Source organism: Stegastes partitus, unplaced genomic scaffold (genome assembly GCF_000690725.1).
Source record: "Stegastes partitus isolate 25-593 unplaced genomic scaffold, Stegastes_partitus-1.0.2 Scaffold2465, whole genome shotgun sequence".
NCBI classification, from domain to species: domain Eukaryota; kingdom Metazoa; phylum Chordata; class Actinopteri; family Pomacentridae; genus Stegastes; species Stegastes partitus.
This window is the reverse complement of record NW_007580196.1, coordinates 30,013-55,394: the sequence shown is the minus strand read 5'-3', so window position 1 is coordinate 55,394 and position 25,382 is coordinate 30,013. Positions and strand designations below refer to the sequence as shown.

Genomic DNA, 25,382 nt, shown 5'->3' with positions numbered 1-25,382 from the left:
AGGGAAAAGAATGGGAGAAGGCCCTATAGGGAAAGGGTCATGAGCAGTTAATTCAACACACAGGCCTTCAGTGTGGCAAGAAATATGAGTCACACCAAACATCCTAAAGTGCTAAATGCATAATTTTACCATTTCAGACGCACAAAACTAAGTCAGGTTTGAGCTTTTTGGGGTTTTTTTTTTGCTCCTGTCAACACAGTGTACCAGCTTCGGAGAGGCCAAACATCACATAATGAACTCACAAGATCAACAGTTTGGTTCACAACATCCACAGTTTATATTAAAAATATAACATCTGCACTCAGTAAGAACATTATTAATCAGGAAACTTCAAAGAATCTCACTTCAGAGCCCATTTAGTCACTGTTGTGGAGATTTTGACCAGATCACCATCAACGTGACTAAATGCACCTAAAGATGAAATACTTTAGTTAAGAATTCATTCTGAACATCAATCACACAGGTGGTGTTTTATGTTTTAGCCCATCTACACTAAACTGCATAAAGTTATTGTTAATTATGGTCTGTAGTATCACAATGCTTAGAGAGTGAAAAACGCTTCTTTCATATGTTTCCATTGTTGTTGAACCAATATGAACATCAAGTAACAATGACCTGAATTTGCTTGAGACAGATGCCAGTGAGCTGTGTGGAGTTCTTATTTTGAGAAATGTAGTGATGTCGGTTCTGATTGTTTGGATTGGGGTGCTAACGGAAGGCTTCTACATTTGTGCTTAAAATCCCCTCTTTAACTGCTGCCAAGTGCGTTAATTTACCTCCACCTGTGTTTCTTAAGACTCCGATTCTCAGTTGGCAACACATGCTTTGGTGCTATAAAGAAAAAGTGTCACCCGACGATACAACACCTCTAAATCTGGTGTGGTTCTCTGGCAGCATCACCGTATTAAAAAGCTCCAACTTTAACTTCGTGCTCCGAACACCCCCTAAACCTGTGCTGTCTCTAAAAAGAAAAAAAAAAGAAAACTGGAATGTTCACAGTGATCACTTACGGCATCTTACGCAAGCTTCAAGTCACTCCAAGTTTGAAATCATAAGAACTGAAACTAACATGAAAAACATGAAGACTCACTCATAAATCTGCATGTTTGCATCGTGGATGGGACTAATGGAGCTCAATACGTCTCACAAACAACAGTACGGTCGTATTAGTGTTTTACATACTTCCAAAGTAACTCTGTGATGTTTGAAAGATCGCTGACAGAAATCAAAGGTTGGCTGAAAAATAACCTTTCATAAAACAGCTTCTACAAATCCATTGTCTTCAAAGCGATGGCACCAGTCAGCTCACTAAATAACTACATCTAAAATATGCCCACCGTCATCTAAGTGGATGTGACGAGGGCACAAATGCAACATTATCAGGCTGAGAAAATGACTTTGATATGAATAAATGCTATGTGATCAACTGAACCAGAGCAATAAATAAAAATCTTAATCCTGCATCTTTTACATGATAATTTTACAATTGAACTTCTACAGTGCATTTCTGATATACTCCGTTAGACAACGAGGAGAAACAAATCATTATTTCAATTTGTTACTAAGCAATAAAAACATCTCCAGCATTGTTCTGATTCTGTTCCATCGTAACTGGCACATTTTTCTTTTACAATTTCCGATGAAACTATTGGCTTTTAAACGGTGAGTTTAAAAGCTCCCGTGAGTGCGATCAGTAACGGAGACAGACGGCTGAGCGGCCGTCCGTCCGACAGCAGGTCAGCGATTCAGCTCGTTGGTCAGTCAGAAAGACGGGCAGACGTCGAGCCGGCCGCTCGGTGAGTCAGACGGCCGGCCTGCCGCTCTGTTCCAGTCAGTGCAAGTGATCAGTGCATCAGTAGTGTGTTCAGAATCAAGTCCCACCACATCGGATCAACTGGCCCGGGCCTGAAGCCACTGCAGTGGTGCTCAGCCCCTTTGAAAATTCAAAAATATTAAATATGACACTTAATTTGCATATAAGATGTTTTGTACATTCTTTATCATCTCTTGCAGCTCTCTTTAGCTCCTGGCCTCCGAGTTGAGAACAAATACTTCCTGGCAACTGAGACGTTTTACATGTAGTCCGACAGCTGGACCTGCTGATGGTCGACACAGGGGTCGAGCAGCTCAATCAAGCTGAGGAAATAGTTGCCAAAAGCTTTTTTGTATTCTAAGAACAGGGGCGAGTCTTTTTAAAAAAATGGCTCCCATTGCGCTTCCAGGATTTTGAATAATGCTCTTGCAGCAGCCAATCACAGGCCGGCGTTGCAACGTGCAGATTATTGCAGGAACATCCTTAATGTTGTACGCAGCCGGTCCGCCTGAAACAGCGCGCTTTTGTGCAGCCAGTCAACGTTTTGTCAGCTGGTGTTTTTAGGTATTCAGTTCTCAGGGTTTGACACAGTCCATCACGTGAATGTAGTTACACCATTGAGCTTCTAAAGCACTTCGTCCATTTGGCCCATCGACATCAGTTCCTTCCTGACAGTCAGTCTCTCCAACGTCCACATCTGAGTGACCCTCATGACAGCTGATGCAGCTGCTAGTTATGTGCTTGGCGTTTGAAAACTTCTCTTTAAAAGTTTGTATAAGCCCTCAATCCTGAAGCTGGTACTTCCTATCCAGTGCAACAGTGTCCTTACAAGTCAGGATCTCACAGAGCTCTGATGGAAACGGCTTGGAGACAGCAACAACTTCAGGTTGTGGGTTGAAGTCCCCAAAACACACACACACACACAAAATCAAGATTCATCTGTGATTGTGTTAGCTGAGGATTGAGGGCGTCTCATCTTTTTGGACAATATGTATTTTAGGCGTTGCTTCTTCATTTGCCTGTTGAGCTTCAGATGTCAGAGTGAGTCTCTGTGCAACCGGCTGCTGACTCAGAGCTGATGCTGTGTGACGCCTCTGGTCATAGCGGCTTGTCAATCACTGCTACTCCTGAAGGAGTGAGAAATGACAGTCAGTGAGTTTTACAAGCAGGCAAAATGTGTCCAGTCCTGTCATATTTGTTTCTCTCTGTGACTTAGAAGTATTGATTGTGATGGGATGAGCTGAGACCTACCAGCATAGCTTCGTCCGTTACTCATGTTGGTGGGAATGAGGCTCCACTTGTCTGTGGCCGGGTTATAAAACTCTACAGAGGAAAGGTTACAGGACCCATCGTCTCCTCCAATCACGTACAGCAGCCCGTTAATGGCACAGACACCTTGAGAAGAGAGTGGTACGCATTAAACAAGTCTGCATGTTCACTGATTTTTAGCCACTTATTTTATGTCTGTCTTGGTTCTGATAAATCAGAATCAAACTGGTAAACAAAACTTACAGCAACAACATGACATGGTGCCATCGTCTCGTCAACATTAGCGTACAGAAACATAAAATTAATATCTTTGATTTTATGGCACAGAACAGGAATTTTGTCTTGAAGCACCAGTTTGACAGCCATCGCACACTGTTCATGTATGGCAAAGTACGACTTATATTACGTAGGTTTTAATTTTGTTTCAGCCACTGTTCTGTAAACGTCCAATAGGTGCTTCACAGGTTTAACTTCTTCATTTTTTACATTTCTCTGGAGCCAAACTGGCATTGTAGCATCCTGCTGGAGGTTTTCACTTCAACAACAGAAACACATACGTGGGTTCATGATGTTTTTTTGCAGTTTATTAGCTATTCTGGTCAATCTGTTCTGCAGTTTGAACAATAACGATTTTTTCAGGTATCCCCATCTATCCACCAGTCATTCTTTAGTGAACGATCAGCATGACTTTCAAACATTAAAATCTTTCACGGTGGTTAGGAATTTGACTTCGACACACCTACTGGTACAAAATTTTGGCTCCCTGTCAAAAGCCTCACTTAGTGCTGACACTCTAGAGACGGTGCTAAATGCTTTTTCTTCATGGTCACAAAGCTTCTGCCTGCGACTCTGGGATCCTTACAGTATTGGATTTTAAATATAATGTCCCTGAAACTGACTTAAAGGTATTAGAGGCAGTATGGGGACGAATTCTTAGGAAAGGGAGAGTATCATCAATCATTAATAGAGCCTACTGGACCCGATCCAGCCTGCACACAGAAGGTTTGGTTGACAACTCAGAGTGCTGGAGGCGTCTTGACGAAAACTGGACTTTAGCACACATGCTTCAGAGACGCCTAAACATTTGATCTGCTGTACATATCATGACAGGAGAAGGTAGATTTCCATTTGACCACCTGTCTCTGCATTGACACACTTGAGTCCACGACCACCTGCTGCTGGGACCCAGACTGTATTTATGCTGGGGGGGAACCTCTGGCTAAAGAATGGAAAGTCTTCTCTCAAACAGCACCGTCTTTGTGGCCCAGCTCTCTTGCTCAGCTGGCTACAATGATTATCATTTAGGCTGCTAGGTAAGGCTGCAACGGGGACAGTACCACTCTTATACATCAACTGTTTAAAGATTCAAGCTCATAACGACTTCACAAAGTGTGAGTAAATGGCAGGCTTATTTTGCTAAAATGCTGTAAACTTTTAAGCATTCCATGCCTGTCATTTTTTATTCTAGACATTTATTCTTTTGCTTTGTCTTGTTTTTTGTTTTGTTCTTGTATATGTTTACAGTGTTGTTAATATGTTATATTTATGCTCCATCGTAACTTGTGACATGTGTTTATGTTTTGTCTGTGGTGAAACTATTAATAACTATTATTGATTTTTTTTTTTTTTAAATCAAATTTCAAATCAATAAGATACTACATTCTTTTAAAAAAATGACAGCTGACTGAATGTTTATCAGTAATCAAATAATTAAGGAAACTCCAGGATCAAAAACTCAGTCAGCTTTTCCAAGGCAGGCCATAACCTTTTCTACACTTTGCATAAACAGCAACTAAACTTAACTAAGCGTGCTGTGTGTCTGTTCTTTGTCTGACCTGCGTTTCGTCTACACATGTTCATGTCGCACACCAGTCTCCAGCTGTTGGTCTGTGGGTCGTACACCTCGACGCTCTTCCTCACCAGAGGACCGTCATGTCCACCTGCTGCATACAGCTGACCGCCCAGCACACCCACACCTGGACAAAAAGAACACAGAAAAATGTTGCAGAGCTGTGTTTTGGTAGCAGCTGACCATTATTTACACTATAACTTAATCTGCCAGCTAAATGTTTAACCACTGAACAACACTGAATGCAACATGTCAGAAAATCTAGCAAGTTGCCTGTTATGATTTATTAAAAGATAACGTATTGAAATGAATTTTCTTAATCTGGCCATAACTCAAAAAATATTAGGAAGACTTAACCAGTAAATACTTGCTTAAAAATTACTAAAACTAATTATTTATCATTATTGTCAGCTGATAGACTTAATCGACTAATAACTGCAGCTCTAGTAGTTGTGATAAAATCATTTTTATTCAGTTAAAACAGTAGATTTTTTGCAAGCAAGAGGAGGAAACATTTCTTTGTTTTGTTCAGGTGGACTGTAATGAATTAAAATAAATTTTTCGAACATTTGTGCAAATACAACAGTGGCCAAAGTCCACCAGAGGGTGCTGTTGCTTCATAAGAAATTATCAGTAAGCTCAATGCTGTATCATTACCTGTTAAGGCAGCATCATGTACTATATAGGGCTTCTCTAAATCAACTGATAATGGTGGCTTTAGCCATATAATATACCTGAAAACTATATTAAGCTGGAAATGAGCATCTCCAGTGTGTAAATTTAAATTTTTTTTTTCTCCATTTTTTTTTTCCATTTCATTTTTTTGCTCTTTATTTTGTACTTTATTATGTATGGCACTGAAGGAGCTGCTCTCAATCTCATTGTACTTGTGTATAGTGACAATAACGGCATTCTATACTTCTAAATGTGAGCCTCTTTTTTGGAGAGGCACTAATTATGGTAAAAGCAGAATTCTGCTGCTCCTTCTATGCATTTTTTATGTCGAGTAGGGCAGGATACAATGCGCCTTTGTTGTGCTGTGTTTACCTGCTCCACTTCGACGTGTGCTCATGTCAGCTACATAACACCACTGATCAGACACTGGGTCATACTCTTCCACTGTGCTGAGACACTGACGTGAAGCTCCGTCATACCCTCCAACTGCATACAGCTTACCTGGAGGCAAACACACCAGCGTTAGAGTAAATGATATTTAGATTTTGTGTTTTCATTGAAATGGCTCGCACGCTCTTTTTCTTACCATCAACCACCCCTACGCCCACACTGCTGCGTCGGGTGTTCATGGAGGCTACGTACACCCACTCGTTGGTTTTATAATTGAACGTCTCTACTGTTGACAATCCTGTAACAGAGATGCAAAGAGACGAAGGGATACAGACATGATACAGGCTGAAATGTAGACATAAAACAGAAAAACAAGCAGAAAGGCCGACACAAAGGTGAACAACAGTAAATGGTTACTGAGTGTGTTTTGTGCATCAGTCTGTGGGTGTTTTGCATCGAGCTGAAAGGCGTGTTAAGGTTACATCCATGCTAATACATTTTTGTTTTTGAATGTCATTTTGAAACAAAAACAATCTCTGCGGATATTTTGCAAAAAATGAACATTGTCCTCCACATTTGAGCTCCTAATCCAAACACAGACGGTGTTTGAGGTCCCTCAGCCTGAGTGTATGTGTTACCATGTGGATATGGAAAGTGGACAGTTTGGATGAGGTGTTGATGTCAAATGTCAATTTGTGAATTCCCATTGTTACTTTGTGTAATAGTCACGTGCCTGAAACAACAACGGTGGATAAATACCGGTTTCCTATGATTTGGTTGGCACCAGCAGTTACAACTTTACAACTTAACTTCACCAGCACACAAAAGCCTCTGCATCCGTATCCACAGTTTAAAGTCCTTAGAAAATAAAAGAACTCTCTTTAAAAACTGACGTATCGTTTGGTCCAGCATGTTTATCACACTACGGTCTCTTGCGTATGGACATATTTTGAAAAATGATGGTCGTGTGGACAGCTGTGTTTTTAAACTGAGAGGGAAGAGATCAGTCTACAAACATTTCCAAAGGTCCTCAAAATACTCTCTGTCCATACTAATGAAAATAAGAACTGAAACTAACTGAAAACACAGATCACATGACCTTTCATGTACACTGGGCAGGGACTGGACTTACTGGAAAATACCACAGAGGAAGAACAGTAACGGTGAAAAATAGGATAAGAAATGTATTTGCCTGGACAAATGACAAGGTGATACTGCTACTGAAAGCACAAGTTATAAAGCGGTGATGGCGGCAGAAAACATAATTTGGGAGCCGTGGCGTCACAAATCAGTGAAGGACACTGATAAGACCCAAACAGGAAGCGAACGTTGGCGTCATTGTTTAAAAAAAGCCTTGCTTTCTTTCTATTCAGACTGAATCACAGTGTTGTCAAACTGAAAAAAAAGGTCAGCAGTGTTTTCGAAAGTCTCAGTTTTGGAAGTACTAGAGCAGAGGGAGGCTCGACAAAAGTGTAGCTAATGTTATACGTTTCATAAAAAAAAAACAAAAAACGTATCAGTGTGGATGTAGCCCTAAAGAAGAAAATGGCTCCCCTGTCTCCTGACTTTACTGTTAACATTTGTGCTACTATAAGCAATTATATCTGCTCACCCTGGTGGTAAAGTAGAAAGAGACCAGCCAAATAATGCTGCTTTGAAAAAAAAAAAAGGGATACACATTTTTGTAATTTTGCATATTTCTTTTAGGCTGAACATACTTGACCTGTATATGAACTGGTGCATTACACTTCACTGTGGGTGAATGATGAATTATTTGTAATGTTAAGGAAGGGAACAAGATTTCAACACATTCATCCATCCATTATCTGTACACTGCTTAATCCTCACTAGGGTCATGGGGGGCTGGAGTCTATCCCAGCTGACCAAGGACGAAGGCAGGGGACACACTGGACAGGTGACCAGTCTATCACAGGGCTACACTTAGAGACAGACAACCAAGCACACTCACATTCACACCTACGGACAATTTAGAATCACCAATTAACCTCAACATGTTTTTGGACTGTGTGGGAGGAAGCCGGAGAACCCGGAGAGAACATAAACTCGACGCACAAAGATCCTGGGTGTCCTCACTGGGACACAAATCGGTGACCTTCTTGCTGCGAGGCAACAGTGCTAACCACCGAGCCACCTTGCAGCCCTCAACACATTCAGACCTTGTTAAAAGTATCAGTCATAAGCTGCAGACCTTTAACGATCCACCTCATTATAAAGCTTTTTCAGCCCAAACAGCCTGAACAGTACCAAGTTAAACTTCTGCAGAGCCTAAACATTCTTCGTCTTAAGTCTTGCTTTAGTTTTATAATCCCACACAATATCCAGTACTATAAAACTTATACTTTCCACTATGCAGTCCTCCAGAAATTACTATTTTCTTTAACTTTTTCAAGACCTCAAATATGTTTTGTGCATGTTAGTCACCAACAGATGCCAGACCTGCTAATAACTACTCATGTGGGTGCGTCCTGTGTACCTATGCTTCCGTTAAAGCCTCCCACAGCATACAGTAAATCCCCCAACACAGCAGCTCCCAGCGTGCTGCGCCTCTCCTGCATGCTCGCCACGGCGCTCCACTGGTCTCTGACTCCGTCGTACACGTCCACCGTTCGCTCCCGCAGCGAACTGTTGAAGCCTCCGACTGCATACACCCGCCCTCCCATAGAGACCACACCTGGGAGACGAAACAAAAGAATCTGAGCATGTCACGACAGGTGAAAATGTATTGAAACTGTTTCCACCTGAATTACATTTGGAAATGCGGTTACATTTTTTGGATGCTTAAGGTAAATGTGGTTTTGAAGGTGTTAAAACAAATTGTGTACATGTGACCTCATTGACATTTATTTCATGAAACCAACCAAAACTTTTGTTTCACTGAAGAATTACAGATTTTTTTTTTTCACATTTTTCATTTTTTGTCAAAGGTTGCCGTCAGTGCAAATGTGACTATTGTAGAACCAAACATTGTTTTAAATAGGCCTGTGTGAAGCTCGTGATGATCAGCTGATATGTTGATTCAGCTCTGAGATTCACTACATTGCACGTTTCTCTTATTGTGTCACTATACGCCCAATAGTAAACAACACAGCGTGCAGAAGTTGTTCCTCATTGTTTATAGCGTCACTATACACTGAAACACTCAAACTGACCTGCCCGGCAGCGTCTTGAAGGCAGGTCGGCTACTTGGTACCAGCGATCTTCCTGGAAGTCGTAACACTCCACACTGCGGATGGCCTTCGGAGCCTGACCACCCACCACAATCATCACCTGCACATGCGCACACAGTCAGAGTTACGCTGATCACAGTAAGGAAACAGGCAGCAGCTTAGAGCAAGGTGCACTCGTGTGATTTTTTTAATAAGGAGTACAGGTTTCATCATGTCTGTTTGTGTACCTTTGGGATGCTGATGGGAGTTCGTGGTCGTGTCCTGTCGGTCTTGATGAGGTGCCGCTGGTCGGCCGGCAGCAGGTGATACTTCATGGCTTCTATGAGAAAATCTTTGCAGGTGTTGTTGTTCTTTATCAAAGCTTCTTCCTCAACAATCTAAAACAGGGAGCACATTTCGCCTTTATTCACTAAACAAAGTAACAGTGCAGCGCTCTGTCATACACTGTGCTTTCATGTATTTGAGTAAGGAGGTTATTAAGCCTCAAGGGGTAAAAATTAGCTTGAATACAAGGTTGCACTGATTCATGTGCTGATCTCTTCTTTTATCCAGCCAATCTATTGTTACACACACGTGTGCTTGTAAAAAGAAGATGAGAAATCTGTTTGTTTTTTTGTTTTTTTGCATAAACAGCAGTGAAATCACCCTTCACTAGAGAAATTTAGCTGGGGGAAAAATGTTTTCTCTAATCCCCTACCCTGATTATGGAAAGCAGGTTTCCTGTTTGCGCGACATTAAAGAAAGCAGCTGAGTGGAAAGAGCTCACTGTGTCCCAGTTCCTTAAGTAAATGTAATAGCACTGGTAATGGGCAGTGGGCCCAGAACCTGACTAATGTACTGTACATTGAAGAAAGGAGTGAATTATTACAATATCTACCCAGCTCAGTAAATCCTGAACTACACTACTTTTTTAGTTTCAGCCATTATGGTGCAATGAACTGATGGTGAGAAGCTGTATTTCTTTTTAACAAGCTTTGCTGGAAACCAAAATATATTATCAAGCGACTACAGCCTTTTGCTACACTCCATGTGTGGGCGTAGTAGGCAGGCAGCTAGACTTGGAGTTAGATCTTGATTTGTTTTCCACTCACCAAAGAGGATTCTTATTAAGTAAAGGTCATGAAAGACCCTGGAGAGCTAATGAAACATCCTGAGGCCTGCATTCACGACAATATTTCTACACATTGAGTGATTTGGATAAATGAGAAACTTGACTGATAATTTAAGGACCAACGATGCAAGTTTAAAAAATAATTTTTGCAGAGCACAGCAGAAAATGTCCTTTACCTGTACCAGGTAATCCCTGGACAGTAGTGGAAGTCTGACATGCTCCATTAGTTTGGGCATGTACTCAAGACGAGCCGGCTTATCGTGTTTGATCCAAGATATCATTGCTTCAAACACCTGGGAGTGAGATGAAGACGAGAGTTAGAACGCAGCAATGAAGACAGCACAACAAGGTAATATTGAGACTCAGGTGATGTAACAAAGACAGAAAAAAATAATCAGATTTGTTTTTTTCAAATGTGCTCACATTCGTAATTCCAAGCTATTTTCTTTGCCCTGATTTGTCTTCAAAATACAGCGACTTGTCTGTGTCAGCACTCCACTTCACACTTCTTTGGTGTGAAAAACGCAGACTTATTTGGGATCAAAGGCCAAAACCAAGAAGAAAATGTATTTACACAAGCAGAGTTTTATCGCATAGCAACACCTGGTCAAAAGATATGTGATGTGGGCGGGATTGACGTTGGGAAGTTGCTGGGCGTCAGAAATGTGTGGGTTGAGAGGGTTTCAGACACTGTTTGACAATCTGATGAGAACTTCACCTGAAACAAAGTAAGGTTACCGGTGTGTGCATGTGACATGCCTCCCCATCTCAGTGATTTAGCTTTTGTGAGAACTGCAACGTCTGAGCCATAGATACTACGTTCTTTCATAGTGAAATACCAACATTGATTACTTCCAGCAGCAATCAGCATAACAGAGGGCGAAACACTTTGTTTTGCGCCGCACCCAGTCTGAGCAGTTATCTACTGTTCCATATTCACTGATCTGACACATTCACACTTGATCACCTCTTAATGGCCTGTGGAGCAGCTCAACCAGAGCAAATAAGGGACTGAGTGCCCCTCCTGTGGTGCACAAAGGACATCAGCGATGGTCGTTGAAGGAAAGAGGATCATTATTCAATTCCCATCGAAACTTTTTCTTCTCTTTCATGGTTCAAACTAACTTAGCATCAAAACCAAATCTGGACACCCTCTACCAACATGACACGAAAGCTCCATCCACTTCAGATTTGCACAGGCCTCACGAACAGACACATATATTGTAACACAATGCAACACAATGGCACTGTAAGTAGGCGCCTTAGTTATAGCGTAGCGATCAAAAGTAATTCTGCAATTTTTTGCTAAATTTTAGCCAAACCACAACGAAGAGTGAGAAACCCATGTTCACCTCCTAGTTTAAAAGCTAGCTTGACTATAGTATCTTCACTTGGTGAAAAAAAACTACATACATCTATAGACTAGTGGCAGAATGGCTGCAATTAGACCATCTTTCATTGTTACACCTAAATAAAGTCCAACACGAAGATTAACACAATCACTTTAGTAAGCATAGTTACAGGAGCTCTACACTGCTGGTGTGCAGGTCTCTCATTTACAGAAACAATACATGCATACAAAAAAAATACTAATTTAAGGTCCATTTCAGAGGTGTAATGGATCACAAACCCAGTGGTTCGGATAAAATCGTGGCTTCTGAGTCATTACTTTTTAGATTAGAAAGGAGACAGACACTGCTATGTCTGCTTTCAATGTGCTCCATTTATGCAAACACACAATTGTCTTGATCTTGTCACTGCAACAAAATTTAGGGAAATGTTTCTTGTCGAGGCAGAGGTACGTTTTTCAGTGTGTTTTGTTTGTCTGTAAGCAGCATTACACAAAAACCTCCCAGTACTGCATCACTTGTTTGTTTGTTTTTCTTTTCTTTTTTTTATTGAAAGATATGGAATTGGGTGGCTCGGTGGTTAGCACCGTCGCCTCGCAGCTAGAACATCCCTGGTTCACATCCCGATGAGGACACCCGGGATCTTTCTGCGTGGAGTTGCGCGGTTGTGAATGTGAGTGTGCTTGGTTGTCTGTCTCTAAGTGTAGCCCTGTGATAGACTGGTGACCTGTCCAGGGTGTCCCCTGCCTTCCCTAATTTAACTGGGATAGGCTCCAGCCTCCCCGCGACCCTAGTGAGGGCTAAGTGGTGTATAGATGATGGATGGAAGATATGGAATTGACACTTTCATAGGTACCTGTGGCAGTAAAAGTGTATTTCATTCTGTGATGATTAGACTTTGCAATTTTTCCAGTGTTCACATCAACTGTGGGTGGGAATCCGTACAGATCACGGCTCAACTACGGTCCTTTACACCACTAGTTCTTGTCCATGAATGTGACGAAACTACAAGGGCAGCAACAGGGGCACCATATTTTAGTCATGTGTGGAAGCTCTCAAAATGAAATGCCAGGAAGTTTTTTTTCCCCACAAAACTGAGTCGACCTAAGTAGTTGATCTACTAACTTAATCCAACACCAATAAAATGCAGTAAATAATTAAGTAGTAACAGAATGTGTGTGCAGATGCGGCCTGTTTGACACATCATGAAGAGTGTGACAGTGTCAAGGTCTCTCTGTGTTTCTGTCTGACTAAAGCAGCAGACACCCTGACTGCTGCTGCTCTGACAGCATGATGACACACAGCTGCTCTGTCAAAGTCTTCCTGTTGACAGTCACACATCCCACCCTCTAGAATACGTCTGCTGCCAGGTTCAACCAGTCATATACAGTAAGTGTGACTAGGGCCTTTGGTGAATTAGTTAACTGCCATTACACTTAAAACATCCTTATTCTGTCCCTTTCACAATATATCTGTTATTTCGCATTGATGAAAAATGCCATATAAATGTAATTCTCTCATATCTCGTCACTCACAAGGGGAGACAGAATCTGCCTTTATTAAAATGTACAAGTGTGTGTGTCCGCGGTGCTGTCTGACCTTTTCCTCAGTGGAGACGGTGAGTTTGTCGCTGGAGATGAGGCTGCACACCTGCTGCAGAGAGAGGCCCAGAAACTCCTCGCCCTGCACCACGTCAGTGAAATGCTGCTCTGAGAGGTCACAAACACGCAGGGTTACACACAGCGCACACTACATGTTTCAGCTGACACGCTGCATGACATACAAATACAGACAGTATTGGTCAAAGCTAAACATAATTTTCATTTGAGAAGACATCTCTGGTGTCATTTTCAACATCTAATACACTCCCTGGATATGCAGCGGTTTTCCAAATTAGGCAAAAACTGTTACATAAAAGTACCACAACCTACCACAAATGCAGTACACACACGTGGCGGCAAAGATGATTTGTGATGCAAACAGCAAAAGGCTTACCAGCGTATGCGTGGGCTTGGTTGAGAAGTTGTGTGCATGTGTGCAGGTCAGCGAAGCCTCGAATGCCCAGACAGTTGGTGGGGTGAAGCTGAGACTGCAGGAATTCACAACAAACCTGACGAACATCCATCAGCTGGAGGAGACTGGCTGCCGGCAACAGAACCTGACAGAAAACCAAAAGGGATTTTATTGGCCTGCGTATTGTGGGTCATCTTACAAATGAGTGTTTTAAAAATAACATGGCAGGGAGCAGTCGTTGCCCACCCACAGCCAAAGATTTAGAAATATGTGGTAGAAGGAAGTCAGTGAGTTGTTTATTGGCACAAATATAAGCTTTATCAACCTTGCTGGTCCATCATTTAGTTTGTTAAATCACAAACTACTCAACAAATCAGCTAAGACGATACTTGTCAATTAATTCAGCAAGCCAAACGTGAACCTCTGCAACCGATCCACCTGTTACCCAGTCACTCTATCAGCAGGCCAGCTGGATTTTTAAATTAGATCTGAAACGAACTGACCAATTAGCCAGCTGGCAGAAAATCATTTGGCAACGACTTTGATCCTTTTATAAGCAACAAAGGCCAAACATTAGATGTTCTCAAATCTGAAGACTTGCTCATTTTCTTTACTTTTTTAAAAATTTTTTATAAGAGTAAACTTAATATCTCTGGGACTAGAACTATTTGTTGGATAAAAACAATCAGTCGGAAATCAGAAAGTCTTCTGGATCAGCTGTTGGTGCCTTCAGAGGTTCTCGAGCAAAAAAAAAAAACTTCAAACAGCTCTCAAAGTCTGATGTGAATAATGTTTATATGAAAAACAGAAGCTGGAAGAACAAACATTGGTAAAATCTTGAGATTTGAACTAAATAATGAATAACGCCTTCTTATATAGTTTCTACAAATGCTTCCCAAACTCTCCTCTTTGTCTGGTCAAACCACAACCTATTCTTTCTTTAAAAAAAATACATTTTCTCCACGTCTATGTCTGGATTTAGTCATATCTGGAAGTGTCTGATCTAATCGTGGCAAGTTTTCAAATACCTCCTTTTTTTGAAAAAAGTCAGCAGGCCGTTCCAAACGCCCCTCCTATCTTCTGTCCTCCTTATACACCTGCTACTGCTCGTGGTTATCTTTTGACTGCCTCATCATTTGTCTTGCCATCCTTTCCCTAATCCTTTGTGGTGTCTCCATCCAACACCTGTTACCGCAAAGTCTTTTAACTTCAAATTCAGCTGAGGTCTGCATTTTAACCTGCCAGGTCATCAGGATCCACAAGAACACACAAGCCTCACACACAAACTCACAGGCTCATGTTTCTCTGCCTGCTTCAGACTATCTTCTTCACTCAATCACTGTATTTTCTAAGTTCTTTTATGGGTTATAATTACACGGGTTTACACAGGATTACATGAGTCTAGTTTAATCATCACTGAAACATCTGATTTTTTAGTTTTGTCATTTGTTCAGTGTAAAAATCCCACAACACCTAACACTGTGTGCCATAAGACAAAATGACTAGACATTAAGTGGCAAAATAACTGTTAATAGAGGCAATTCAGCAGTTTTCTAACAACACAAAGCATTGTATATGGCTTTGGTTTCTACAGTGAGCACAGTCAGCTACTGCTGTATTTCCTTCAACCACAACTTGCAAGATTTCCAGTATGGCACCTTTAATTAGACAGAGCTGACAAAGTGACAGTGAGTTGGTAGATATTGTAAAATGAGCACACAGAGAAGAGTACATAGAGATATACCACTGACAATATTATATGCAATACGCATTGTGTAAGACTGTAACATAGAAAAAGCTCTTGCATTATATGCCCTGTATGTTGCAGGAGCCATTTCTAAAATGTTGCCAAATTACACAACATGTGTTCATAAAGGTGTTTGTTAAAAATAAAAAAAGAAGTAATATTTCACTTTTTTCTCTATTGTGCAGCCTTCCTAAGCAGTTACTTAGATAATAAGCAGCAGTGCAACAACAAGTACTGATGACACATTACAGTAACAGACACTAAAACACTAAACGATGATTTGCAATATACTCAGACATTTACAACTCTAGGAATTTATCACAGCAGCAGTTATTTTTTCACACTGATCACAAAGTTAACATCAGAAATACAGTGTTCACGTTACAAACAAACGCACCAGGAACGTGCACTGGCATGCACTGAAGCTTACTGTCGACGATGTTACAGTGCAGCAAATGCCGGGCCAGGTGAGTTTATTTTTTTTGCTGCACAACACAGCTTTCAGTTGTATAAGAGGCTAGAAAAACGGGTCTGCCAGTGTCAACAGGGAGTTAGTCAGCGTACTGTTGAAAGCAAGAAACATCACTACACATAAGCTTAACTAGGTCAGTGAGACGGTCTCAGTCTGCCGCTACACTTCTCAGTCTATCTGCACACTCACTCATCCTCTGAGTCAGTATTGTTACTGTCTCCTCTGTTTCCTGTGCACAGCTGCCCGGAAACCTTGTGTCTTCTGAAAGGGAGCATCAGGCCCACTGACGCCCTGTTTACAGCAGCTGTGACACACTAACACGTGCACACAAAGGACTGCAAGCAGGACAAACAACACGCATTGTACAGAGAAAACACTTGGTTTGAAGAAATTGAAAGTAAACACAGTCTTTGACTGAATATTAGCCACTAGTGAAAAGACAAATTACACACTCCCAAGTGAGCCAATCAGGCAGGCACATTGCTAACAGTGGGAGGATTTCCTGCCTCTCTCCATGCACACTTCCTGTGCTAATAATCAGAGGAAGTATCCTGCCTGCAGCTGGATCAAGCTGAGCTGTGAGTGGAGCCATGCAGCAACCAAGAGTCAATGCCGTAGCGATAAACAAGGCCTCAGTCCTGTGCATTCCCAGAGAAAAACACTGCTCACAACCATTACCTCCTCTGACATCCTTTGTAGTAAACATCTGCTTCTCAAACAGGTTTGTTCTGACCATTCTGAATTTAAAGGAAAAACCAAAGACTTTAAGTGACCGGGCTTTCAAGAGCAACTTCCCTAATTGAGCATGAAGTTTTGTACAGGACACATTTACCCTCACTGACAATAAACTATAACTTATGTTATTATATTGTGATAGTCAAAACACTCATGCTTTTACCAACAGCCTTCCTGTTGATTCTATTTGTTCCTCATTTAGTCTCAAATATGCAGAAATGTTTTCAATTAAATAAGATTTTAATGATGTAGACGTCAGTCTTAAAAGGTGCAAGGAAAGGAGAGCCACTGTCACAAACTAGATTTTTGTGTTATGTTGTTTGTTTCTTGTAAATCAAAAGTTAACTGTACAGTAGCAGCGACCAGATTTTAGAGCAAAGGGCAAAATATACAGTGGTTTGGCAAAAGGGGCTTAAAGTTTTATAACTGCTTTATCCACTCCACACACAGCTCATAGAACCACTCTGAAATTCATTAAAAAAAAAAGAAAAAAACAATGACTACGGGCCATTTTGCTTGTATGAACCCCAGAGACTTTTATTACCAGCTTCTTGTTTCGTTAACCTGACATGTGCATAAACTGCTGGACAAAAAACAAAGGTCCACACAAAGAATAAGGTCAAGGAAGCAGTTACAAGACAAGTTTCCTTCTCAGTAACAAGGAAGTTCTGACTAATGCGGTTTTCTTTTTGCTGGAGGCAGCAGCGCTACTTTGTTCGTTATCCAAACTGTAAAAAAGGAGGAATGTGTGACAAAATGAGCTGAGCTGGTGTTTGAAATGCAGCTACAGCTACATGTCTGCTTGTTCAACGTTAAACCCACAACGGAGGAGAGGAATAGCTCAAAGGACTGCATGGACGTAAAATGCAAAAAGCCTACATTAGCAAGATGTTGCTAAATGGATGTAAAGCCAGCTCATGTTACCCACTTGATTTAATTGTTATTTATCACTACTCTGATTAATAAAGAATATGAATAATAAGAACAAGAAAACGTAGCCGCTGCTGCCCGCTTTTAGCCCCAGGCTGCTGCAGCAACTGGTATCAAGAAAGTTTGCTTTCTTCTGATCTTTGAGTTGAAATGTGTAGCGTTTATGACACTCTTATGCATTAATTAAACATCAGTAACAGCCTTGTTTCACCCATGACTCATGAAGATGAGGAAATGCAAGCTTACTATCAACACTTTGAGCAAAACCAGGCTTGAAGACAAACTAAAAGCAACCAGAACAGAAGAAAACTGTAAAGAAAAATCAAGTAAACATAGGAGAACACTATATGGCTCGCTCACATTCCCTTCCTCCTCACAAACACTGTCTGACACACCCTCTCACCTGGACGTTGTCTTCCGTAACTTCTATCTCAGCTGTGTAAATGTAGTCGACCAGCTTTCTCAGGGTCTGACCGTCCACTTCTCTGATCTCCACCTGATGGGCTTTGCTCTCGCTCATATCACCTGCACACAAAGAGAACAGCTGAGCACAACAGCATGCGCATTCGTTAGTTTGTCTGCCAATTACCTGTGTGTGTGTGTGTGTGTGTGTGTGTACCTGTGAACATGGCACAGAAGTAGGGGCTACAGGATGCTAAGACCACCCTGTGAGCGGGCACTTCGACACTCCCCGCCACCAGCTGGACGTCACAGAGCATCTTTTTACTGGAGGATGGCAAGTGACAGTTTTATTTATCATGTGGTCATCGTTCACCTTGTTTAAAGGTTTTAATAAGTGCTGGAAGGACAGTTGGAAAAACAAACAAAAGGTACAAAAAAAGAAGAGGTCCTCTAGCGGACTCTTGTGCAGAAACAGTTCCTTTTGTTTGTTTAATCACCTGTATTTATCAACGTGTTTGTAATGGATGTCAATATTAAAATAAACATGGAAACATGAGGTAGAAAAGATGTAGGATATCTTGATATTATTTTGAAGCACTGAATTGCTGCAGTCTGCCTCAAAATACCTTTCAGCAACATTCATGGACAATAACTGTGACTGATTTTAGCACTTTAAGTCTTCCTTCTTCAGTTCTGAGAAACCAACCATTGCTTGGTCAAGTAAGTTTCATCGCTCCCAATGTGTCAAGGCGGGAACGTAACCACAGAAAGCTGGTACGTATAAAAGTCAGCATTAAATACTTAGACTGACTTTTGGATGCTGTTGCACTGACACACAAAACTGCTAATCACTGACATGTTTTAGATAATTTAAAGGAGTTTAATCACATCTAATAATGGCAGTTGTAAAAATAACTCACAGCCATCATGCCAGCCATATAGGAGAAAATGACAAAAAGCACATCACCACCAAATTGCCAGTATTTGTTTTCAACAGTGTTACAGATTTGTTTGAAGTGAACTTTCGTGTTTAAAAATGGACCCGTTCTAGTTCTGGCAAAAGCAATTAACTGCTGCACTGAGATTTTCAAGACAAGCCTGTTGAACCAAAGACAACTGTGTGTTAATGCATTATTTCTGACTTAGAAAAGCTCAGTACAGTCTTTTAACTGTCAAGCCCAAAAAATTAAAAAAAAAAAAAAATGCAGGCCACAGTTAAACCTCTACATGTGTGCTGGCTTCAGACTTTGTGTAGGAACAAACAACACTGGCGGCAGCAGCCGCAGCAGCAGCAGCAGCAGCGCACCTTCTCAGGTCGTTCATCAGCTGAAATGCTTTCCTCATGTGCGTCTGGTTGAAGGTGTGCATCCCTCCATTCACCGTGTCCTCCTCCGACTCTGTGGTACAGTTTGGATGCGGTGAGGCCGGTGTGGCCACCAGACTGGTGAGACATGAGAGGCAGTGTCTGGATCAATGGAGATAGATGGTGACCCACCAGTTAGACGGACGACTTCATGGTGTATGTCTGGGACTTTGTGAAAGAGGATTGATGAACATAATCAAGCCTCTGCAACTAAATTTGATTACAAGAAGCAAATTGAGCTCTTTAAATATACATTTCCTCACTGTGCTGTTCCACTTTTTGTTTTTTTAAACCCACTGTTTTTATTCTCATTACTCCAAAAGCTGCAAGGGGCTGCTTCTTTGCAGAGTTCGCTGACTTTCGGTGCTGGCTATTTTTGAATGCTTGCATGACACCACTGACCCAATCTCCATTAATAATCCTTCGTACTTTGTGGTAATCTGCTTTGGTTGTCATGAAACTCAGATGCTGCATACAAGGCACTCCATAACAAAACTTTCATCGAGAATGAATGGTGTATTAACTTGTGCTAGATTTTTTTCTTTTTCTTTTTGAAGAATTAAACACTTTTCAGCAAGCTTTGTCAAACAAGAGGACAAGGTAGGCTAAGTGTGATTGGGGGAGTTCATAGTTTTGATGATTGGATTAAACACTAAAATAGATTTTTGGCAACCCTTACATACTTTTAAATACAGCTTCAGTTATATCTATCCCACCGATATCTCTTCTTGTAATAGGGAAACGCTGCAACCAGTGACCAGTGTGATTTCATACCTTAATTTGTCTGGTTAGTTTACAGGTTAAGAGAAAAAACAATTGCCAAAACATGCGCTATATCACAACATACTGTATATTGGTATATATGCACTAATCTAATAGGTTGGATTGATTGCACTAATAGGGATCTTATTTATTAAAATGAGGTATAATCCATGAGCTCAATATTATAATATAACATATTATCTATCATGTGGAGTCAAAATTAAGTTTCTATGTCAACTTTAGCATTTTATTTTTCATTTCCATTTTTGTTAATCACTTGTTCGTCCGAAGTAAAGAAAGAATAACAAAAGAATAATTCATCAATCAGTTGTATTCATTAACAGCAGTCACCAGCTACAATTATACAGCATCATGTCTCCATACATAAAAATCACTGAACCATGAATTAAGGTATACACGGAAAAACGAGAGCACAAACATCTGGTTGGTACTTCGCGTAAATACATAAAATTCCATGATCCAAGAACAGGCCCCATTCGTCCATTTCTAGATCCATTATGTGTAGAGCTAATCCATTAAACTAATGGATGTCACTTTATTTATGCTCTAACTGCACTCAATAACCATTCATGCATGCCTATATGAGCATGCTTGTTGTATTCAAGACGACTGTATGAAAGCATTCCTTGACCCATATCCAATAATCATTTTCTCAAGTCATGGTGACTTAAAGGATAAGGCTGGTGATATTACATATTTTTTCTTGAGGTCAACAAATCCCATGAAGGTATTCAAATCGGCAACGGGTCAATCTCAAAACTGTTCCCTATCCTGTGTGTGTCATTATTTCTGCAGTAGTTACACAAAGAGCCAAACAATTCGGGGGGAAATGTCTAATGTAATGTGTTAAAGTAGAGCATTACCACATAAGACACAATCAAAGGCATCCCTGTCACACAGGGAGGATGGTATGAATCTGTAAAACTAGTGGCACAAAGCTTTAAACACGAGGTCGGTTGCGCTGCAAAATCAAACAGGTGTAGCTGTTGGGCTTGTAATGGGCTTGTTTCAGACAGACCAGTGTGCATACCTGAACCACATAGTATGCATTAATCAATGGGCAAGCAAAAACAGCACCTGGAACTTTCAATGCGCTCGAGTTAATGAAATGAAATTAAAGCACTAGTCTTACTATGTGATGGCCGCACTTGATATATCCTGAAATGCAGTCATTACAATTTGCTTTGTTTTAAATTGCAGTTCTGATCTTAAAGTCAATTCATTGTTCAGCCCTAATATAAATATCTGACATCTCCTCTCTTTTTTTAAATGCTAATACATTTCATTCACAACAGGGTCATGTATTTTTTCCACAAACATGACTCCAGCAGAGGGGATTTGTGCATTTATTAGGAGCTTCTTTGTTGTGGTGAATTTGTCCACGTTAATGTGTGATTTTGGTCTGTTGATGGGGATTAAATGACACAAAAGAAAACAATATATCCAGTCTTATTCTTTCAGACATGAAAAAATCACCCGTTTGGCTTTTCTACAGACCAAGCAGTGTAGAAATCAGACCTTTGAGGGGGTTTTTCATAGCATGGAAATACGGCTTTAAATTCTACTTTTAACCAACAGTGAGCAGCAACAAGCTGGAAATCCGCCCTGATAACAGGACATCAGCTCGGTTTCATGTCTTACCGTGTTGGTTAGAAAGTGTCTGGCTGTCTTCACTGTTCATATTCTGGACTGGAAGTCATTTCAACTCTCACAATGACCCACAGACAACTGACAGACACTCGGAGAGAATAATGATGCAGCTCCTCAAACCCACTGGATGTTCATTCAAGACACGACAGCACGAGTCCGACAACTAATTACTATACATTATTCAATCCACTGGGTCACAGAAAGCTTTGTACCCAACAATAAAGACAGTTTTAACAAGGAATAGTGTTTGTATTGAGTTTGTTGTGCGTCAACTTGCCAGGCTGGCTAGCTCCTAGCATTGCTCACCATTTAACTTCATTGCTAACATAAGCTGATGATAGCTACCGTTAACTGCCATAAATCACTGCTCAAACCGTACGAAAAAGCATTTTTTGGGGACCGTCACAAGCCAGTCCGTTTTCACTTCACTGTCAGCAAGCAACAACCTGACGAAAGGTAGCCAAATGTCGACATGTTAACTTTGGTTAGCAACTTAACCGCATCAGCTGAGCAGCGATGCTAGCTAACTTAACGAAGCTAACTAGTCAACACGGCTAGCTTGAGTTCGTGTGATAGGAAAAGAGCTCTTGGACTGTCCGTGTTGGATTTATGGCCAGTGGATCATGTGGGCTAAAATGTTATCCAACAGATGCAGAAGCAGCGTGAATCACAGCTTTACTAAATAATCCCCACTGCTGAGCCAACTCACCCCAACGACACACCGTCCATCCTCACGGAGTCAGACACCACAGCAGGCATGAGCGCGGAGCGGCCACACAGATCCTCTATGGCCGGGATGAGCCACTGCGGAGAGGAAAAACCACTCGAGCGCTTGTGTGCTCTGCCACAACAAACCCGCTACTACTACTTGTTGGAATTTTTTACATATATTACAGCTTTAACAGTTATGAGAGCAACTGGACTTCTTTCTTTTTTTTTGGTTCTTAAAGACATTTCTATTCTCAGTGGGCATATTTCGTTCTACCTGACTGACGGGGAACCCCAGATAAATATTGTCACCCCAACTAACAATCATTGGCTTATTAGAAACCACATGCCTGGAGGTATGAGTGGTTCTGAAACTGTCTGCTCAGGGATGACTCAAGATGTTACTGGTGGTTAAACTTGGTGGGGAGAGATCTCAAGACTGCGGCATTAAGTACCTGACAGGTGGCATCATGGATCTTCTCTCTGTTCTGAGAGATGGTTGTTCCAGGTGACCACAGACGGCTTCCTTCACTCCTCTCCTAAACTATCTATCCTCTCTCTCCAGAACTTGGACATAAAACTTGGACACAAAGAGTGTACCTCATCTTTTTGACGCAAGTGGACAGTGGAGTCTGGTGGTCCCGTGTGCCATGTGCTTGTGGGGTGGTTGTATCGTCTCCCATATATATTGATTCAGATATAGATGTCTGCACACTCGTCACTGCATTGGAGTGAATATACATCTTTGCTCTGCTTGCATGTAGGTGTGTTTTTATATATTACAGCTTCAACAGTGCTAAGAGCTTCAGCAGACAGCAACTACACTTATCTTTTTGTACTTAAAGACATTTGAAGCCTCTTCAGTTATAACCGACTGATGGGAAGTCCCAGACACACACTGTTATCTGAACATGGCCACTGGCACATGAATGACTCATTATTCACCTGCCTGTAGGTGTGAATGGTTGTGCAGTTGCCGGGCCACATACAGTAGAGCTCCATGTGTTAATGGTGGTGAAACTTTATGGACACATCTCAAGCCTGCATGAAATGTACCAGACATGTGGCGTTGTAGACCCCCTCCTATGTTTAGAGATGGTTGTTCCAGTTTTACATACAGTTGTGAACAAAAGTTTACATACACTTGTAAAGACCAGGATGTCACAGCAGTCCTGAGTTTCCAGTCCCTCTTAGAACTCAGATTTTTTATCATCATTAAAAGACATGTCCTTGTTGTCACAAAACACACACACAAACAATGACGCATTTAGTTTGTTTGTTTTCTTCATAGATTTAATACAGATCATCTGGAAATATAACTGCTGGGTCAAAAAAAATACACACAGCAACATGAATGACCAGTTTTGGTGCTGTACAAAGTGGTGTTAATGAAAAATGAGCTCAACTGAAGTTTGCTGCTGACCACATATACAAAGAAAAGGCCCCTGGATTAAGAGTGCTGGTTAGATGAAACAAAAAAAATGAGCTATTTGACCACAATGACCAGCAATATGTTTTAAAGAGAAAAGGTAAGGCCTTTAATCTCCAAAAGCACCAAATCAACCATCAAGCACGACGGTCGTGGTATTATCCTCTGGGGCTGTTGTGATGCCAGTGGAACTGGTGGTTTACTCAAAGTAAATGAAATAATAAAAAGGGAGAATTACCTTCACATTCTTCAGAAAAACCTCAAATGATCAGCTACAGGATTGGATCTTGGACGCAGTTGAGTGTTCAAAGAAGACAATGAGCCCAAATGTGGTTAAAAAAAAAAAAGGCAAAATCAGGCTAGAATCAGGGTTTTAAACTGGTTTCCATAAAGTCCTGACTGAATCCCATTGAGTACCTGTGGACTGTGCTGAAGGAGCAAGTCCTTATCAGAGAACCAACAAATTTAGTTTAACTGTATCAAGTTTGTCAAGAAGAGGGGTCAAACATACAACCAGAAGATTGTAGATGGCTCCAAAAAGTGTCTAGTTGAGGTGTGACCGCCAAAGGACATTTAATCAAATATTAGTGTTGTTGTGTATATATTTTTAACCCGGCAGATTTCTGGAAGACTGATCTTAAATCTATCAAATAACCAAAATGTGTGATTGTTTTGGAGCTGTAGGAATCCATGAAACTCAAGACTGCCATGATATACGTGGTCTTGACAAGTATGCAACCTTTTGCTCACAAAGGAAGGTCAGTGAACTCCTCACTGCATTTGACTGCATATACAGCTTTACTGAGCTCGCGTGTGGGCATTTCATCCTTATAGTAAGGGAAACATATGAATATCTGACAACTAAATCGTTACCAAACAATTTCTTCACCAATATGTTTGTAAAGGTGTAATAACATGTTTTAAAATGCTGACGTTCAACTTCTGTGGGAAACCCTGAAAAAAACCTGCTCAAGTTAGGGAACCAATCAATGATTGTCAAAAAATTGTTGTTGTTTTTTGGTTTGTTTGTTTGTTTTGTTTTGGGTTTTTTTTAAATCGCCTTTAAATAACTTATGAGGGGTCAAATCAGGGTTTTTTTTTATGATTCTGAGCTGATTTTTGACATTTATATTTCACCACAAACACTCCATTGTTGACTTTTACATTCACAGTAGCTTTTATTTCACATACTTATATAATACTCATTTTTTTCTCATTCACAGTGTCAGAAGCTTCAAGAGTCATTGTCTGTGTCTTCTTCAGACTTGACACCTAATGTCCATCCACAGTCACCTGGGTTCAGAGACCTGCTCTGTAGAAGGATCTAGTCCCAGGTCTGCACGGAGTGAATGCTGAGCAGCTGCACCCTCTGTTAGAGGTAGACTCTCTGGTTTGATCACTCCTGCCGCCACCTTCCTTGAGAACGTGTTGTACCAAATTTCACCCAATTTAGTATCTGGTCCATGATAAATGTGCTGGAAAATCGCTGTACCAGCCTGAATCACC

At 41.0% G+C, this 25,382-nt stretch overlaps 1 protein-coding gene across 1 annotated transcript; it reads right to left on the bottom strand.

The window, feature by feature from the left end:
• Positions 1-253: 253 nt before the first annotated feature.
• On the bottom strand, positions 254-22,513 carry klhl3 (kelch-like family member 3). The gene is made up of 15 exons (XM_008305302.1): positions 22,449-22,513; positions 19,250-19,384; positions 18,161-18,267; positions 17,945-18,066; positions 13,640-13,802; positions 13,244-13,353; positions 10,472-10,588; positions 9,412-9,561; positions 9,167-9,284; positions 8,491-8,688; positions 6,193-6,294; positions 5,979-6,107; positions 4,918-5,058; positions 3,065-3,208; positions 254-2,940 (listed from the first exon to the last, which is right to left on the bottom strand). Exons 1-15 carry the CDS (start codon positions 22,496-22,498, stop codon positions 2,912-2,914), a joined length of 1,815 nt encoding a protein of 604 aa, XP_008303524.1. The 5' UTR covers positions 22,499-22,513; the 3' UTR covers positions 254-2,911.
• Positions 22,514-25,382: the final 2,869 nt, after the last annotated feature.

Bases quoted from the DNA above. Each gene is read 5' to 3' on its own strand.
- klhl3 (XM_008305302.1), bottom strand. From the start codon at position 22,498: ATGCCTGCTGTGGTGTCTGACTCCGTGAGGATGGACGGTGTGTCGTTG. The intron at 18,268-19,249 runs GTGCGCTGCTGC...GCCATCCTCCAG, and splicing joins CTGATGAACGACCTGAGAAG to TAAAAAGATGCTCTGTGACG. The intron at 2,941-3,064 runs GTAGGTCTCAGC...TCACTCCTTCAG, and splicing joins TAACGGACGAAGCTATGCTG to GAGTAGCAGTGATTGACAAG.